The 18,176-nt window shown below is 54.2% G+C and overlaps 1 protein-coding gene across 1 annotated transcript; it reads left to right on the top strand.

Moving 5' to 3' along the window:
• Nucleotides 1-4,234: 4,234 nt before the first annotated feature.
• Nucleotides 4,235-18,068, top strand: PALM3 (paralemmin 3; the record flags this gene model as incomplete). Its single annotated transcript, XM_080715390.1, has 8 exons — nucleotides 4,235-4,275; nucleotides 9,502-9,550; nucleotides 10,988-11,068; nucleotides 11,872-12,005; nucleotides 12,122-12,206; nucleotides 16,167-16,212; nucleotides 16,333-17,336; nucleotides 17,937-18,068. The coding sequence occupies 8 exons, from the start codon at nucleotides 4,235-4,237 to the stop codon at nucleotides 18,066-18,068; spliced, it is 1,572 nt and encodes a 523-aa protein (XP_080571516.1).
• Nucleotides 18,069-18,176: the final 108 nt, after the last annotated feature.

The raw sequence follows: 18,176 nt of genomic DNA, 5'->3' as shown, positions 1-18,176 counted from the left end.
TAAAAAATTAAGGCTTAGGTTGTCATTCAGAGGTAGCCCCTGGGTTCTATCCCCAGTACCTAAATAAATAAATAAATAAATAGTACTGTGGGTATAAAAATTAATAATAATAATAGTAATAGTAAATAGTGCTGGGGGTGTAGCTCAGAAGTAGAATACCCCTGGGTTCTATCTCTAGTACCACAATGAATGAATGAATGAATGAATGAATGAATGAATGAGTATAAAATGGAGCTGACTGCTGGGTGTGGTGGTGCATGCTTGTAATCCCAGCATTTGGGAGGCTGAGACTGGAGGATCGGATCGTAGTTTGCGGACAGCCTCAGCTACTTAGTTAGGCCCTCTGCAACTCAGTGAGACCCTGTTTCAAAATAAAAAATAAGGCCGGGCGTGCTGGCGCATGCTTGTAATCCCCGTGCTTGGGAGGCTGAGACAGGAGGATCGCACGGGTTTGAAGCCAGCCTCAGCTACTTAGTGAGGCTCTCAGCAACTTAGTGAGACCCTGTTTCCAAATAAAATATAAAAAAGGTCTGGGAGTATAGCCCGGAGGTAGAAAGCCTCTGGGTTCCACCCCCAGTACCACCAAAAAAATAAATAAATAAACAAAATAAATAATAAGGCTGAGCATGGTGACGCACACTTGTAATCCCCATGCTTGGGAGGTGGAGACAGGAGGATAGCACAGGTTCGAAGCCAGCCTCGCTGGCTTGAGACCCTGTTTCCAAATAAAATATAAAAAATAGGTCTGGTAGTGTAGCCTGGAGGTAGAAGGGTTCCATCCTCAGTACCACCAAAAAAATAAATAAATAAATAATAAAAAATAGGGCAGGGGGTGTAGCTCGGAAGTCAAATGCTCCTGAGTTCCATCCCCAGACTGTGGGAAGCCATTAAGGTTTTACCCTAAAAGAATATTTCTGATTCAGCTGACTGTCCTTTGCCCAGAGTTAACAAGGTTTGGGGTTATGGAAAGTTCAAAGTAAAAGGCCTGAGAGAAGATCCGGTGGTGCTGGCACGATGGTACTGATTACCCTACTGTAATGTATGTGCTTTGGATTGGTCTTTATTGTATCCTGGTGGCGATAGCACAAGGATGTTGATTGACCTGTAACTCTAAATACCCAGGAGTGGAGAGGTCGGCCAAGAGAGATGATATTGACCCAGAAGTAGGCGTCGGCCAGTAGGTCGGCCAGTAGAGATACTGACCCAGGAGCAGGGGTCGGCCAGTAGACATAGTAGGCTGGCGGACCCCCACGTTAGAATTTAAAAATTCTTGGAATCAAATTCTTAAGAGTTTAATTCTTCATCCCCATGCCTCTCTTCGGAACCCGTACTTTTGCTGGCTGGCTCCGGCACCAGACCCACAAAAAAGTAAATGAATAAATATAAATAAATAAATAAATAAAACAGGGCTGAGGATTGTGGCTGGGAGGTAGAATATCCCTGGATCTCATCCCCAGTAACCTCCCCAACTGTGGGATGTGTGTGTGTTTGAGAGAGAGAGAGAGAGAGAGAGAGAGAGAGAGAGAGAGAGAGAGAGAGGAGAGAGAGAGAGAGAAGAAAAGAAAAGAAAAGAGAAGAGAAGAGGAGAGAAGGGTGGGGAGATTTCTAAGCTGGGCATGGTGGTGCGTGCCTATAGTACAGCTACAGCTACTCAGGAGACTGAGGCAGGAAAAAAACTTTAGCCCAAGGCCAACCTGGGCAATTTAGAAAGATCCTGCCTCAAAATAAAATTGATAAGAGCTGGGATTGCAGTTTAGTGGTAGAGCGTGTGCCTAGCATGTTCGAGGTTTGGGTTCAATCCCAGTACTTCAACAAAAACTGGGCGCAGTGGTGCAGGCCAGTGATCTCAGAGTCCTTGAGAGACTGAGACAGGAGGATTGCAGGATGGGGAACAGCCCCAGCAACTTAGCCGGGCCCTCACACAACAAGTCACCAACACCTTATTTCAAAATAAAAAGGGCCAAGGGCATAGCTCAGGAATAGAACACCCCTGACTTCAACCCCCAGTACCACAAAAATACTTTATACATACATTCGCACGCACATGCTGGGCCTGGCGGTGCACATGTGTCAACCCAGTTCTTGGGAGGTTGAGGCAGGAGGATCACAAGTTTAAGGCCAACCTGGGCAATTTAGCAAGACCTTATCTCATAATAAATTAAAAAAAATTTTTTGGTGGTATTGGGAATTAAATCCAGGGGCATTCTACCCCCAGGCTATATCCCCAATCATTTTTATTTTTGTTTATTGATTGATTGATACTGGGGATGGAACCCAGGGGCATTCTACCTCCAAGCTACAATCCAGCCCTATTTTTTATTCTTTATTTTGAAACAGGGTCTCACTGAGTTGCTAAGGGTCTCACTAAGTATCTGAGGCTGTCTGCGAACCATGATCCTCCTGTCTCAGCCTCCCAAATGCTGGGATTTCAAGCATGCGCCACCACGCCTGGCTCAGGACCACTTGTTATGTAGCATAACCTCAGCTAGTTAGTGAAGTGAGGTCCTTTGCAACTCAGTGAGATCTGGTTTCAAAATAATGAATAAAAATAGGGCCAGGTGTGGTGGCGCACGCTTGTAATCCCCGTGCTTGGGAGGCGGAGACAGGAGGATCACGCAGGTTCGAAGCCAGCCGCACTGCCTTAAGAGACCCTGTTTCCAAAAATAAAAATATAAAAAGATAGGTCTGGGAGTGTAGCCCAGAGGTAGAAGGGCTTCCAGGAACCCCAGTACCACCAAAAAAAAAAAAAAAAAAAGAATAAAAATAGGGGGGGTGCAGCTCGGAGGTAGAATGCCCCTGGGTTCCATCTCTACTACTGCAAAAAATTAAAAAATAAAAAACTGCTAAGGCCGGGCTCAAACCGGGCATGCACCACCACGCCTGGCTCTGCCACCCCCAACTAACCAGTATTTTGAGAAGCCTGTGTCTGTACCAAGGAACCCTCCATCATGTATGCCTATGCCCTTTGCATGCCCTTCACAGCTGACCCCAACCCCCAAAGTAGGGTCCAGACAAGGGAGGTGTAGGGTGTGGGTGGGTCTGCTCCCCTTGCTTGGGGGGAGCCTGGGGTCCATGGCAGGAAGGGCCTTTCTTGTCTAGGCCAAGGTCAGAGTGGCACAGCGTGAGTGCCGGGAATGTGACAGGTCAGCACCAAGCACCGTGGACACCAGGGCGACTCCTGCCGGGTCCTAGAAGTGACTGCCCAAGAGGGAAAAAGAAGCATGCGGTCGGAAGCCGGGCGTGGTGGCGCACGCTTGTAATCCCCACGCTTGGGAGGCTGAGACAGGAGGATCGCGCAGGTTCGAAGCCAGCCACAGCTGCTTAGTGAGGCTCTCAGCAGCTTAGTGAGACCCTGTTTCCAAATAAAATATATGGGAGTATAGATTCTCTCTGATCTTAATTTATCAGGCAAGCAATCTCCGAACAAAGATGCTTCCAAATACATATGTATATATGTATGACCTGGAGGTAGAAAGCCCCTGGGTTCCACCCCCAGTACCACCAAAATAAATTTAAAAAGAAAGAATAAAAAGAATTTAAAAATAGAAGAAGAAAAAAGAAAGATGCCTTCAGCTAATGAAGGGGTGCTGGCCCTTTAAGAATGGGCTGGGGGTGAAGCGCAGGGATCTCAGGTCTGGGCGAGGGGTGCTCCAGGCCTCCCTTTTCAGCATCCTGCCTCTAACCCTTGCTCCATCTAAAGAGTGTCCAGTCCTGGCGGCCACTGGAACCCAATCTTCCCATTTCACAGGAGGGGAGACCGGGGCCTTGAAACCAGACACAAGACGCAGTTAGCTCTGGCTGTGGTGCGGGCCCTGGGCTGGCGCCCCTCTCCCCCAGGGAGCCTGGGTGCTGGCAGGACGCGGTGCCAGGTGCTGCGGTGAAAACAGAGGTGCCCAGAGGCCCGCACGGCGGGGTCAGCGACTCCCCACCGTCCTCAGCGCACGCGTGTGACTGTGTTTGCCGGGAGGCAGCCGAGTGCAGCCAGGAGGCCGGTGGCTGGTAAATAATTTATCCAGATAGCTGATAGTGCCTCCCCAGACAGGCCGCCAGCCCCCCCCCCACCCCCTCCGTGCACCTCCCACCTCCCAGCCCAAACCAGCTGGACCTGCTCTCCCAGTGCCGCCCCGCAGCCCCCCCACTGCCCGCCAGCCAAGTCACAGCCTCCAGGGCTCCTCCAGGAAAGCAGGTAGTGGGTCTCGAACTCGGAGACCTCAAAGTGGGCTTCCGGGCAGAGATGGCCCTGCAGAGCCAGGCATGGTCCCCGGCCACACCCATGTAAGTGCGGGGTCTGCAGGGCTGGTGGGCAGGGCTTGGAGGGGCTGGGGGGACGCTGGCCTTGCCTGGGAGCCAAGAGCCCTGCCGGGGCTCCTCTAAAGAGACCAGGGCAGCAGAAAACTTGGGGGTCGTGGTGGTACACACCTGTGATCCTCAATCTTGGGAGGCTGACAAAGGAGGATCACAGGTTCAAAGCCAGCCTCGGCAACTTAGCAAGACTCTGTTTCAAAATAAAAAATAAAGTAGGGCTGAGGGTATAGCTCAGAGGTAGAACACCCCTGGGTTCAACCCCAGCACTAAAAAAAAGGGGGCCAGCCTCACAGGCTGCTTAGAGTCCCCCCCCCCCGCCCCACAGCCTGGGTGGGCGGCATCACTCTCCCTGAAAACCCCTCTTCTTCTTCTTCAGGGAGGTTCAGCTGGCAGCCTGGGAGCCCGAAGTCCAGCCTGGGGGTGGAGCTATTACAGGGCTGAGGGGCGCAGAGAACGATGGAGTCCCTGGTCTCCACACCTGCCCCTGGAGTCACCCTCCCTCTTCAAGTGTTCAAAGTAGGAGGGGGCGTCCGCCATCGGACACAAGAAATGACAGCTCCCAAACTTGGAAAGGAAAACGGAAAATGAGAATCCACCTACATAAATGGCCACCAAGTGTCCCGGTGACCAGGGGCAGGCTGTGGCCCCCCCAGTGACCTTGTAGTCAGAGAGAAGCCAGACTGGAAGGGGTATGTGAGGTACTTTGATATTCCATTGGGGGGGCTTTTTAATGCAGGAGGGTAAGGAGCTCTGGGGTTTGTGAAAAGCTCTGCAAAGGGGGCTCCCCCACTGAGGACCCCAATTTGGTTGCCCAGCCTTCTGGGTCCTTCATTATTCACCAACTACAAACCTGGCTGCCTAGCAACGGCAATCTGATCCTCCCCCCCCCCCAGTAAGGGAGAGGCACAGAGATATCATCTTGGGGGTAGGAGATTGCTGGGGACTTGAGCCCTCCCCCAGAGACAAACTCATAAGCAGGGACTGTGGGCTCCTCAGGGGTACCCAGCAAAGCATCAGTCCAGTCCCCTGCCCCGAGCGGGGTCAGGACCCCCAGGCTGGCCTCCCCGCTGCCAAGGTGAAGCTTCCTGGCCCTCTCCCAAACAGTGTGTGTTCCCGACAGGTCTGAGCCCCTCAGGCTCTCCCCTCCTGGGTTCACGGCTTTAGGCAAGTCTTTTCACCATGCTCAGAGCCCTGGTTCCCCAATCTGTAAAATGGGGACAAGGCTGCAGCAATCTCCTAGGACCCCTGGCAGGATTAAGTACAATGAATTGATAAAGCTGTGTGTGTGCCCGTGTGAGTGCTGCCGGGGATGGGACCCAGGGGCGTTCTTCCTCTGAGCTACACCTCCAGCCCTACTTTTTATTTTTTCTTTGGAAACAGAGTATTTTGAGGTGACGGAGAGTCCCACTAAGTTGCCGAGGCCGGTCCAAACCTGCGATCTTCCCGTCTCAGCATCCCAAGTGCTGGGACCACAGGCGCGCGCCCCTGTGCGCAGCTCGGGACAAGCACAAGCTTTGTGCCCGGGTGGGCCGATCTGTTCTCTGTAGGAATGTCTGCCAGCTGGCAGCCAGTGAGGGGGAGGTGGAGAGGTGGCGAGCGGAAACCCAGGACACTTAGGTGCAGGAGGTCCTGGCTGGAGTGTGGGCAGTGGGGTCCCGATTCTCCCCAAAAGATTACTATTCCAACCAATACGTTTGAGGGTCTCTGCACCTTCTTCTGGCTAGGAGTCCCAGGGGCAGACGTCACTTTCTAGACATTGGCCAACAGAGCATGCCCAGGTGCCGCTTGGTGCCTGTCCACGAGGCTAAAAGGTCGATGTGCTGGGCATAGTGGCACACGCCTGTCATCCCAGTCCTTGGGAGCCTGACACGGGAGCATCACAGGTTTGAGGCCAGCCTTAGCAACTTAGTGAGACCCTGTTTAAAAAAAAAAAAGCTGATGTGACTGTGACTGTACTGCAGTTGTCTCCAGCACCAGCCAGCCTCCAGTTTCTAGTGTGGGGGCCAAGCAGGGGCTCAGGGCTGGGAAGCAGAGGTGCTCAAGGGAGAACAGACTGAGGAATCTCAGGTTAAACCTTAAACCAGCAGTCCCACTCCTGGGAGCGCAGAGTCCAGTGCTAGGCATCTTGACCCAGTGACCCTTGCCCCAGGGAGGGGGTGGCAGGTGGAGGAGGCAGCTCTGTAGTTACCATGGTGATGGTGGGTGGCCACCCACCCCCATTCCCTCATCTCCAGCGCTCAGGGGACCCTGGCTAGAAGCTGAGGTTCAAAGAGGGTGTAAGACAAAGACACACAGCATTCAAGGGGAGGATATGAGGAGTCTGTAGGACATCCTGGGAGTGGAATTATAATTCATCATAAATAGCATTAATCCTGGGGATTATTTAAATTATGATAAAGAATAGCCGGGCGTGGTGGCGCACACTTGTAATCCCCGCGCTTGGGAAGCGGAGACAGGAGGATCGCGCTGGTTCGAAGCCAGCCGGGCTGGCTTAAGAGACCCTGTTTCCAAATAAAAAGTATAAAAATAGGTCTGGGAGTGTAGCCCGGAGGTAGAAGGGCTTCCAGGAACCCCAGTACCACCAAATAAATAAATAAATAAATAATAAATAAAAATGAAAAATAAACCACAGTGCTCTTTTCAGAGCTCCATGCCCACATTTTTCCCTGTATGAATACTATCTTGCATGATGACCCCTACCCAGCTGTCTCTGGCCATTTGATAGATGAGAACACTGAAGCCAAAAAAGATGAGCTCAGACCCAGGGAGGGTTTTAGCTTAACCTTCATGGTCTCTACGAGACGCTCTGTTGCCATCCGCCAAGGCTCCTACCAGGTGCAGAGGGGAAACCCTGGGCTCTCTGTGGGCAGCACCGGGGTCTTGGCCAAGAAAAGCGAATCCAGGCCGGACATAATGGCACATGCCTGCAACCCCAGGACTTGGGAGGCCAAGAGGGTAAGTTCTCAGGTTTGAGGACAGCCTCAGTAACTTAGCAAGATCCTATTTCAAAATAGAGAATAGGGGCCAGGATGTCACTCAGTGGCAAAGCGCCTGCTTTTCGGGTGCGCTGCTCTGGGTTTGATCCTCAGTTCCAAAAAGACAAAAATAAATAAATAAATAAATAAATAAATAAATAAATAAATAAATAAAACTCCTTTAAAATAAAGAATAAGCCAGGCGTGGTGGCGCACGCTTGTAATCCCAGCATTCGGGAGGCTGAGACCGGAGGATCACAGTTCACAAACAGCCTCAGCTACTTAGTGAGGCCCTCCGTAACTTAGTAAGACCCTGTTTCAAAATAAAGAATAAGCTGGGCGAGGTGGCGCACGCTTGTAATCCCCGCGCTTGGGAGGCAGAGACAGGAGGATCACGCTGGTTCGGAGCCAGCCTCGCTGGCTTAAGAAACCCTGTTTCCACATAAAAATGTTAAAAAAATAGGTCTGGGAGTGTAGCCCGTGGGAGTATATCCCGGAGGTAGAAGGACTTCCAGGAACCCCAGTGCCACCAAAAAGAAAGAAAGAAAGAAAGAAAGAAAGAAAGAATAAAAAGGAGGGAGGGGGTGTAGCTTGGAGGTCGAATGTCCCTGGGTTCCATCACCAGACACACACACACAAAAAAAAAAAAGAGAATAAAAAATAGGGCTGGGGGTGTAGCTCAGAGATAGAATGTCCCTGGGTCCAGCCACAGTACCAGAAAAAAAAAAAATAGTGCTGGGGGTATAGCTCAGAAGTAGAATTCCCCTGGGTTCCAGCCTCAGTACCACAAAAATAAATTAATTAAAAGCTGGGCGTGGTGGCGCACGCTTGTAATCCCCACGCTTAGGAAGCAGAGACAGGAGGATTGCGCAGGTTCGAAGCCAGCCGCGCTGGCTTAAGAGACCCTGTTTTGAAATAAAAATATAAAATAGGTCTGGGAGTGTAGCCCGGAAGTAGAAGGGCTTCCAGAAACCCCAGTACCACAAATAAATAAATAAATAAATAAATAAATAAATAAATAAATAAATAAATAAATTTTTAAAATAAAGACAAAGCCAGACATGGTGTCACACACTTGTAATACCAGTACTTGGGAAGCTGAGACAGGAGGATCACAGGTTCAAACCCAGCCTTGACAACTTAGTGAGGCCCTCCACAACTTACAGAGACTCTGTTTCCAAATAAGAAATAAAATCAGGCTGGGGGTTTAGCTCAGAGGTAAAATGCCTTTGAGTTCAATCCCTGGTTCCACAAAAAAAAAAAAAAAAAAAAGAAAGAAAGAAAGGAAGGAAGGAAGGAAGGAAGAATAAAGTAGGGCTGGGAGCTGGGAGTGTAGCTCAGAAGTAAAATGCTCCTGGGTTCATTCTCTAGTACCAAAAAACAAAAACAAAAAACACAAGCAAGAAAGGAAGAGGTTCAGGCTGCTGGCTGGGCGCCGTGGTGCCTGCCTGTCCTCCCAGTGCTTGAGAGGTTTGAGAGGTGGAGACAGGAGGATCACAGGTTAGAGGCCAGCTTCAGCAACTTAGCAAGACCCTGTTTCAAAATAAAAGGGCTGAGCCGGGCGTGGTGGCGCACGCTTGTAATCCCTGCGCTTGGGAGGCTGAGACAGGACGATCACACAGGGTCAAAGCCAGCCTCAGCTACTTAGTGAGGCTCTCAGCAACTTAGTGAGACCCTGTTTCCAAATAAAATATAAAATAGGTCTGGGGGTATAGCCCGGAGATAGAAAGCTCCTGGGTTCCACCCCCAGTACCATAATAAATAAGTAAATAAATAAATAAATAAATAAATAGGCAAGCTGCACATGGTGCTTGTAATCACAGCATTTGGGAGGCTGAGACAGGAGGATCATGGTTTGCAGACAGCCTCAGCTACCTAGTGAGGCTTTAAGACCCTGTTTCAGAATAATAAAAAATTGGGCTGGAGTGTAGGACGTAGAATGCCTCTGAGTTCAATTCCCAGTTCTGCAAAAAATAAAAGGGGAACTGGAGGTATAGCTCAGAGGTAAAATGCCCCCCAGGGCGGGGGAAGAGATAGAGAGGAGATAAGAGAAAAGAGGGGGTGGTGGGGAGAGGAGAGAGAGAGAGAGAGAGAGAGAGAGAGAGAGAGAGAGAGAGAGAGAGAGAGAGAGAGAGAGAGAGAGAGAGAGAGAGAGAGTGTCAGATGAGGAATTGAGGAATGTGGGCCCTGGAAGCCCCCTCAGTTCCTCCCTCTCCCACAGGCCCATGGTGGAGAGCTCCCTCTACCGGCAGCGGCTGGAGGTCATCGCTGTAAGTGACCCCTGCCACTGTGCCCCCGGAATCCCCAGTTGTTCCCCAGACTCCCCTTTGGCCTCCCCATCCCTAGGAGCAAGTCTCGCAAGTCTCGCACTGTGAAAGGGGGCAGCGTCCTCGGCTCCAGCCCTGCTCAGGGTGCTGCACACAAATGCCCAGCCCCACCCAGTTCCCCTGCTCAGTCACTGGCACCCCCAGAACAGTGAGGCTGTGGCCCGGCACCCCCAGACCCAGCATCGTCTGAAGCCCCCTGATCCCAGGTTCCAGAACACCCGCATCTGAGCCTCATCGCAGACCCTGTCTTGGATCCCATTCCTGGAATTTCTTTATGGGCCTCTGTTTCCGCCCCCTCTCTGGACCTCCATCATCGCACCCTATCTGGGTTCCTGATATTATGACTCATTTTTCTGACCTTTTCTGCACCCCATATCTCAACATCCCAGTTTTCTGTAGTTCACCTCTGCACCCCATCTCCGCATCCCCATCTCCTAATCTCAGCCTCTGCACCCACCGCTCTGTACCCCTGCGCATCTCCGCCTCTACATCCCCGGCACCCCTGTACCACTTACCTGGCCTTCACCTAGCATCTTCATCCCTGCCTCCTCTTATGCACCCCGATATTCCACACCCCATCTCTGCAGCTCCAACTCCGAACCCCACACCCCTGACCTCTCATCTCCCCCTGTGCACCCCAATTCTCTGACTCCACCCTTGCACCCCCTCTGTGCACCCCACCTTTGTACCGCGTGTCCCGGCCACCTCTCAGCACCTCACCTCTGACCTTCACCTCTGCATCCCACCTCTGTACCCGTCTCTCTGCACCCCAACATCCTGTACCCCACCTCTGCCTCTCCGCCTCTGTATTCCATGTCTGTCCACACCTCTGCACCCCATTATCTGACCCCACCCTTCCACTCCCGTCTCCTCTGCACCCACTCTGATTCCCGCCTGTGTACCCCGTCTCCAACTCCCACCTCTGATTCCAGACTCTGCACCCCATCTCCCTAACCTTCCCACCGAACGCGCCCCATCCCTCTCTGGACCCCACCTCCACGGGGGTTTCTCAGAGCCCGGTGGCAGCACCTCCATTTCCGACCCTCGTCTCCCTCGGATGCCCATCTCTGCACCCTCCCATCTTGGACCCCCGCGGCTCTGACCCGGCTCCCGCGTCCCAGCCAAGGCCCCGCCCCCGAGACCCCATCCCCCGACCCCCATTGGGCGCGGGCGCGGCCTCCGCAGCATCCCGGGCGCGGCCGGCCCCGCCCCGCGCCCCGCCCTCGCCCGCCCCCGGCCGGCTGCTGAGTCAGCGCGCCGCAGCCCCCCGCGCCGCCGGGTCCCCAGCCCGGAGCCCCGGCTCCCCGCGGAGGAGGCGCGGGGGGCGCAGGCCGCGCCCCTCCCGGGCCGCGGGCGCAGCTGCGGGTCCTCTGTGCGCAGGAGAAGCGGCGGCTGCAGGAGCTGATCCGCGCCGCGCACCGGGAGCTGGAGGAGGAGAAACTCCGCGTGGAGCGGCTCAAGGTTGGGGGCGCCCGCTGGACCCTGGAGGGAAGTGGGGTGGCCGTGCCCGACGCTCCGCGGGACAATAGGAGCTCCTGTCCGATAGGGGAGGGCGTCGGGAGGCGCTGGTCCCAGCTCGGAGGGTGTCATCCCCGGTCTGGGAGGGAATGGGGACATTTGTCCCCAAGAAGAATTTGGGAACCGAGGAGGTCGGTCTTTGCCCCAGTTTGGGGAGAAGAGGGGACCCTCAGTCCAGCCGTGGGGCAGGGAGGGGCCGGTAGGGCCCTCAGGGCGGGGCGGGAATTCCACCTTTGGGAGTGTCTGTCCCGTTTTGGAAGGGTCGTGTGGGCCCGGGGTGTCTGCCCCAGTTGGGCGGTGGAGGGGACCGGTGGTGTGTGTTCCCGCCGGGAAGAGCTCTGGGCCAGCCACCCGGGGCTGGGTACCCACGTGGGCACGGATACCAGCCTGATGCGTGTCCCAGCTGGGTGGGTGTGGGGCAATGGGAAACCTGCCCAGCTGGGCGTGGTGTCGCACACCTGTAATCCCAGTATTTGGGAGGCTGAGACGAGAGGATCAAAGATTGGAGGATCAGCCTAAGCAATTTAGTGAGATTCTCGGGGACCCTGTTTCAAAAATAAATAATAAAAAGGACAAGGGGTAGAGATTGGAGATAGAATGCCCCTGAGTTCAATCCAGTGCCCCTCCCACACGCACTCACACACAAAAGAAAGAAAGAAAGAAAGACCCCAGCCTGGGGTGTCAGGAGGGGTTCTGCCCAGGGCTGGCTGTGTATGCTCAGCCCCCGGCTCCCTCCCCATGTCTAGAGGAAGTCTCTCCGGGAGCGCTGGCTAATGGATGGGACAGCTGAGCAGCCTCAAAACCCCGCCTCCAGGGACTCCCAGTCACCCGAGGGCCAGGCTCAGACGCGCATCAGAAACCTGGAAGATAGTCTGTTCACGTGAGTTCCGCTCACTTGTCACTCCTGCCCCAGCCCTACGGGATTCTTGATTCACCTTGGGGAGGGCTCCGACTGAGCCTGGGGGCCAGCTCCCAGTAGCCCCATCTCTTCCTCAGACTCCAATCCCAACTGCAGCTGTTGCAAAGTGCGTCCACAGGTGCCCAGCACAAGCCCCCTGGCAGGCCCAGCTGGCGCAGGCAGGTGAGGAGCTGGGCAGTGGGCGGGTAGAGAAGGGGGAGTGGGGGGGTTGAAAATAGAGTACTGACCTCAGCTCTCCCCAAGGGCCACTGGCCCACTGCTCAGCAGGCTTTTCCTGCCCAAGCCTCAGCTTCCCTATGTCTAAAATGGTAATTAGTAGCCTGGCATGGTGGCACACACCTGAAATCCCAGTATTCAGGAGGCAGAGACGGGGCATCGCGCCTTGAAGGCCAGCCTCGGCAGCACAGGGAGGCTCTCAGCAACCTAGTAAGACCCTGTTTCAAAACAAAAAATAAAACGGGCTGGGGTGTAGCTCAGAGGTGGGCTGCCTGTGGTTCAGTCCTCAGTGCCATAATAAAAGGGGGGTTGGTGCAGCAGGCACCTGGAGGAGCCATTAGAGAGGGTCAGAAGATTCGTTTAGTACCAGTAAGAGGCCCAGGGAAGTTTTGATTTGTGGTTGTTTTTTGTTTTTGGTACTGGAGATTGAACCCAGAGGTGTTCTACTTCCAAGTTATGTTTCCTTCCTTCCTTCCTTCCTTCCTTCCTTTTTGTGGTACTGGGGATGGAAACCAGGGGCATTCTACCCCCTAGCTACACCCTCAGCCCTATTTTATTTTTTTATTCTTAAGTTTGAGACACTGAGTTACGAAGGGCCTCGCTAAGTAGCTGAGGCTGTCCGGGAACCGCCATCTTCCTGTCTCAGCCCCCAAATGCTGGGATTGCAAGTGTGCGTCACCACGCCCGGCTAAACCCTTGCTTATTTGTGTGTGCGTGTACGCAGTGCTGGGGCTGGAACCTAGGGACATTCTACCTCCTAACTATACCCCAGCCCTATTTTTTAGTCTTTATTTTTGTTGTTTTGTTTTGTTTTATGTTTTATTGTGGGTCTGGGGATGGAACCCAGGGGTATTCGACCTCTGAGCTACACCCTCTGCCTTTTTTTTTTTTTTTTTTTTTTGGTGGTACTGGGGTTCCTGGAAACCCTTTTACCTCCAGGTTAAACTCCCAGACCTATTTTTATTCTTTTTATTTGGAAACAGGGTCTCTTAAACTGGCGCAGCTGGCTTCGAACCTGTGCAATCCTCCTGTCTCTGCCTCCCAAGCACAGGGATTACAAACGTGCGCCACCACTCCCGGCTTCCTCTGCCCTATTATTTATTCCTGAAACAGGGTCTCACTGAGTTGCAGAGGGCCTCAGTACATAGCTGAGGCTGTCAGTGAACCGCAATCCTCCTGTCTCAGCCTCCCAAATACTGGGATTACAAGTGTGTGCCACCATGCCCAGCCTGAGTCAGATTTTTTTTTTTTTTTTTTTTTTTGGTGGTACTGGGGTTCCTGGAAACCCTTCTACCTTCAGGCTACACTCCCAGACCCATTTTTATATTTTAATTGGAAACAGGGTTTCTTAAGCCGGCTAGGCTGGCTTCAAACCTGCGCGATCCTCCTGTCTCCGCCTCCCAAGCGCGGGGATTACAAGCGTGCCCACCGCGCCCGGCCTGAGTCATATTTTAAGATGAGGTGTTTTGCTTTTCAAAAGTCTGTATATAGCCAAGTGTGGGCCTGGCTTTTGAGTAAAAACTGAGCAGAGCATGGTGGCGCACGCTTGTCATAACAGCACTTGGGAAACTGAGACGGGAGGATCACGGTTCGAGGACAGCCTCAGTTACTTAGTGAGGCCCTTTGCAAGTCAGTGAGACCCTGTTTCAAAATAAAGAATAAAAAATAGGGCTGGGGGTGTCACTTGCAGGTAGAATGCCCCTGGGTTCTATCCCCAAAACTGCAAAAAAAAAAAAAAAAAAGAATAAAAAACTAGGCTAAGGGTGTAGCTAGGAGTAGCTAGGAGGTAGAATGTTCCTGGGTGCAATCCCCAACACCACAAAATAAATAAAGAAAAAAGAAAGGAAGAAGAAAGGAAGAACGAGCGAGCCAGGAGTGGTGGCCACACTGTGATCCTGTAATCTCAGTACTTGGGAGGCTGAGACAGGAGGATTGCAGGTTTGAGGACAGCCTCAGCAAGTAGTGAGACTCACATCAACATACTGAGACCCTGTTTCAAAAATAAAATAGGGCTGGGCCGGGCGTGGTGGCGCACACTTGTAATCCCCACGCTTGGGAGGCAGAGACAGGAGGATCGCGCAGATTGGAAGCCAGCCGCCCGCGCTGGTTTAGGAGACCCTGTTTCCAAATTTAAAAAATGTAAAAATAGGTCTGGGAGTGTAGCCCGGAGGTAGAAGGGCTTCCAGGAACCCCAGTACCACAATAAATAAATAAATAAATAAATAAATAAATAAATAAATAAATAAATAAAATAAGGTTGGGGGTAGCCTGCCTCTGGGTTCAACCTTCAGAAAAAAAAGTTCTGTGAGAAGGTGGGCCTGGCTGGGCATGGTGGCACAGGTTCTCGGCCAGCCTCAGCTACTTAGTGAGGCCCTCCGCAACTTAGTGAGACCCTGTTTCAAAATAAAGAACAAAAAATAGGGCTGAGGGTGTAGCTCGGAGGTAAAATGCCCCTGAGTTCCATCCCCAGCACCAGAAAGAAAACAAGCAAGTAGGCCCGGTGAAGTGCCTGCAATTCCTGCCCTCCCACCAGCCCTCCCAGCCCCTGCTGCTGTGCTAACATTATAACATGTGGTACTGACATTATAACATTGTGGTACTGGGTATGGAAACCAGGGGCATGCTACCCCCTAGCTACACCCTCAGCCCTATTTTTTTTTTTATTCTTAAGTTTGAGACACTGAGTTACGAAGGGCCTCGCTAAGTAGCTGAGGCTGTCCGGGAACCGCCATCTTCCTGTCTCAGCCCCCAAATGCTGGGATTGCAAGTGTGCGCCACCACGTCCGGCTAAACCCTTGCTTATTTGTGTGTGCGTGTGCACAGTGCTGGGGCTAACATTATACATATAATATAACATTATTACTAACTATATATATATATATTCTTAAATTTTTTCCCGTACTAAGGATGGAACCCAGGGGCATTCTACCTCCCAGCTATACCCACAGACCTACTTCTTCTTATTCTTCTCCTTTTTTTTTTTTTTTTTTTTGGTGGTACTGGGGGTGGAACCCAGGGATTTTTCTATCTCCAGCTATACTCCCAGACCTATTTTATACTTTATTTGGAAACAGGGTCTCACTAAGTTCCTGAGAGCCTCACCAAGTAGCCAAGGCTGGCTTCCAACCTGTGCGATCCTCCTGTCTCAGCCTCCCAAGCGCAGGGATTACAAGCGTGCGCCACCACGCCCAGCGTTATTCTTTATTTTGAAACAGGGTCTCACTGAGTTGCAAAGGGCCTAAGTAGGTGAGGCTGTCCACAAACCGAGATCCTCTGGTCTCCTCCTCCTGAATGCTGGGATTGCAAGCATGTGCCACCATGCCTGGCTCTAACATTATATATTTTGTTTATGACTTGCCCCTCCACACATACACACTCTGGAACCTAAGTTACAGTTACAAAACACTCAAGGTTTCCTCTGTAGCCCAGTGTGGTGGCACACGCTTGTAATCCCAGCATTCTGGAGGCTGAGACTGGAGGATCGCGGTTTGTGGACAGCCTCAGCTACTTAGTGAGGCCATCCGCAACTCAGTGAGACCCTGTTTCAAAATAAAGAATAAAAAGTAGGGCTGGGGTTTGGTTCAGAGGTCGAATACTCCTGGATTCCATCCCCAGACCAGCAAAAACACACACACACAAAAGTTCCTGTATACAGTAACTTAGAAGGGTGGGCCCCTAACGTGGAGATTGGCTGCATGGTTGCAGTATTGATTAAGGACCAACTGTGTGCAAGGCTCCAGAGCAGAGGGAGATGAGAGGTGTTGAAGGCCAAGGTGCAATGTGGAGTTCGGTGTTCCAGGTAATGGGGAGCCATGGAAGGTGTTTGAGCAGGGGGTGGGCACTGGCATGCAGGGGCCAGAGGTGGGCATGTGAGCCAATCCAGACATGTCCCTGTTATCTCTGCAGGGTCACCGTCCTCTCTCCCAGCCCACCATGGAGGCAGGTCCTGCAGGTGGGTGTTGGAGTGGGTGGGTCACTCCCAGATCCCAGGCCAGCAGGGAGTGGGGACCAGGGTCCCCTCGGTCCTTCCTCACTCCAAAACCTTCTTTCCTCTCCTTCCCTCTCTCCCCAGGCCAGCCCGATCTGGACAAGAGAACTTCCCTGCCAGCTGGACTCGTGGACAAGTCCCCAGAGGTGCCCTCTGAGCCTGGGGAGGCCCTGGGCCAGGACCCTGGGGCGGCAGAGGCCTCTGAAGCCAATGGCCCCTGCCCGGGGCCCAGCCCCCCTCCAGAGCAGGAGCCTAGGGAGACAGGGACAGAGAAGGGCAGGGTGGAGGCCACCCGAGGGGACCTGGTGGAGGTGGTGTGGGAGGGGCTGAGGGCCTCGGAGGACTGTGTGGGCCCCCCAGGCCTGGATCTGGAGGCCAGGGTGGAAGAGGCCGTGCTGGAGGCCACTGGGGCCAGGCGGGCGGCTGGCAGCCCCGAGCTCCCGGCCTGGGTGAAGGAGGGCCCAGCTGTGGTGGAGGTGGTGTGGGAGGGGCTGGGGGGCAGTGACTCGGAGGTCGTGGGGGAGTCCGGCAGGGGGCCAGAGCCCGCCCAGACCCCCTCCCCGAGGCCCCAAGAGCGACTGCAGGGAGAAACTGCCACCGAAAGGGAAGGTGCCCCCACTGGGGATGGACAGAGCGGGTCTGGGGGGGAGGAGGGCTCCTTCATCTGGGTGGAGAGAGTGGCCCTGGGCGAGGACTGGGAAGAGCTGCTGATGGAGGGCTTGGAGGGGCCTCGGGGGAGCGAGGGGGCACAGGAGGCTGCTCCCGGGGCTGAGGCCTGGGAGCTGGAGGAGAGGAGAGCCGAGGAGGCCCAGGGAGCAGCCAGGGGGGAAGAGGCGAAGCCAGGGACGGAGAGGAAAGGAGGGGAGGCGCCCCAGGAGGCCGAGAGCAGCTGCTTGGAGAGAGTAAGAGCGGGAAAGGAGGGGAGGGGGCCTCTGGGAGGAGAGGGAGAGGCCGAGGGACCCGTGAGGGAAGCCGGGGAGAGGGACGAGGAAACGCCAGGGGAGGAGAGGGAAGGGGCAGACGCCCTGGATGGGAGAGGAGGCCCGGAGCCCCCGGGGGAGGGCAGAGGAGACCTGGAGGCAGAGGGGGTGAGGAGGAAAGAGGAAGAGACCGGTGACAGGAACGGAGGGGAGGCTGAGGGGGACAGGAACGGAGGGGAGGCTGAGGGGGAGAGGAGAGAAGTGGAAGAGATGAAGGGAGAGAGGAAAGGAGAGGAGGGAGAGACAGAGGGGGAGAGGAGAGAAGAGGAGGCCGAGGGAGGGAGGGAAGGAGGCCTGGAGGCCGAGGGCGAGAGGGAAGGAGGCCTGGAGGCCGAGGGGGAGAGGAGCCGAGGAGAGGAGACCGAGGGAGGGACGGAAGGAGGCCCGGAGGCCAAGGGGGAGAGGGAAAGAGAGGAAGAGGATGGAGGCAGGAGAGGAGAGGAGGAGGGAGAGAGGAGAGGAGTGGAAGAGAGGGATGGAGAGAGGAAAGGAGAGGAGGGAGAGACAGAGGGGGAGAGGAGAGAAGAGGAGGCCGAGGGAGGGAGGGAAGGGGGCCGGGAGGCCGAGGGGGCGAGGAGAGGGGAGGAGGAGACTGCGGAGGTCCAGGAGCCCTCGGGGAGGAAGCAAGAACCGAGTCCCGAAGCGCAGAGAGGGTCAGGGGTGAAGGCGGCGGCGGAGGACCAGGGCCCCCCGGCGGCCCCCGCGCAGCCCGCCGAGCGCCAGCCGCTGCTCCCGCACCCCGCGCCCACCTACGCGCCCGCCCCGCAGCCCGAGCCCGCCGAGGGCGGGGCGGCCGGCGGCCCCAAGCAGAAGACGTGCCAGTGCTGCGCGGTGATGTGACCGCCGGCGCCCAGCCCCTCTCAGCTACCTCGCCCTGCCGGCCCCTCCAGCCGCTGCCTGCGACCCTGGCGCCCTTCTGCGACCAAGCCTTTATACTTGAAAATAAAA

This window comes from Muscardinus avellanarius, assembly GCF_963383645.1.
Source record: "Muscardinus avellanarius genome assembly, chromosome: 18".
Lineage (NCBI taxonomy): Eukaryota > Metazoa > Chordata > Mammalia > Rodentia > Gliridae > Muscardinus > Muscardinus avellanarius.
The sequence above is the reverse complement of the archived record's forward strand: the minus strand, read 5'-3'. Positions and strand labels throughout refer to the sequence as shown.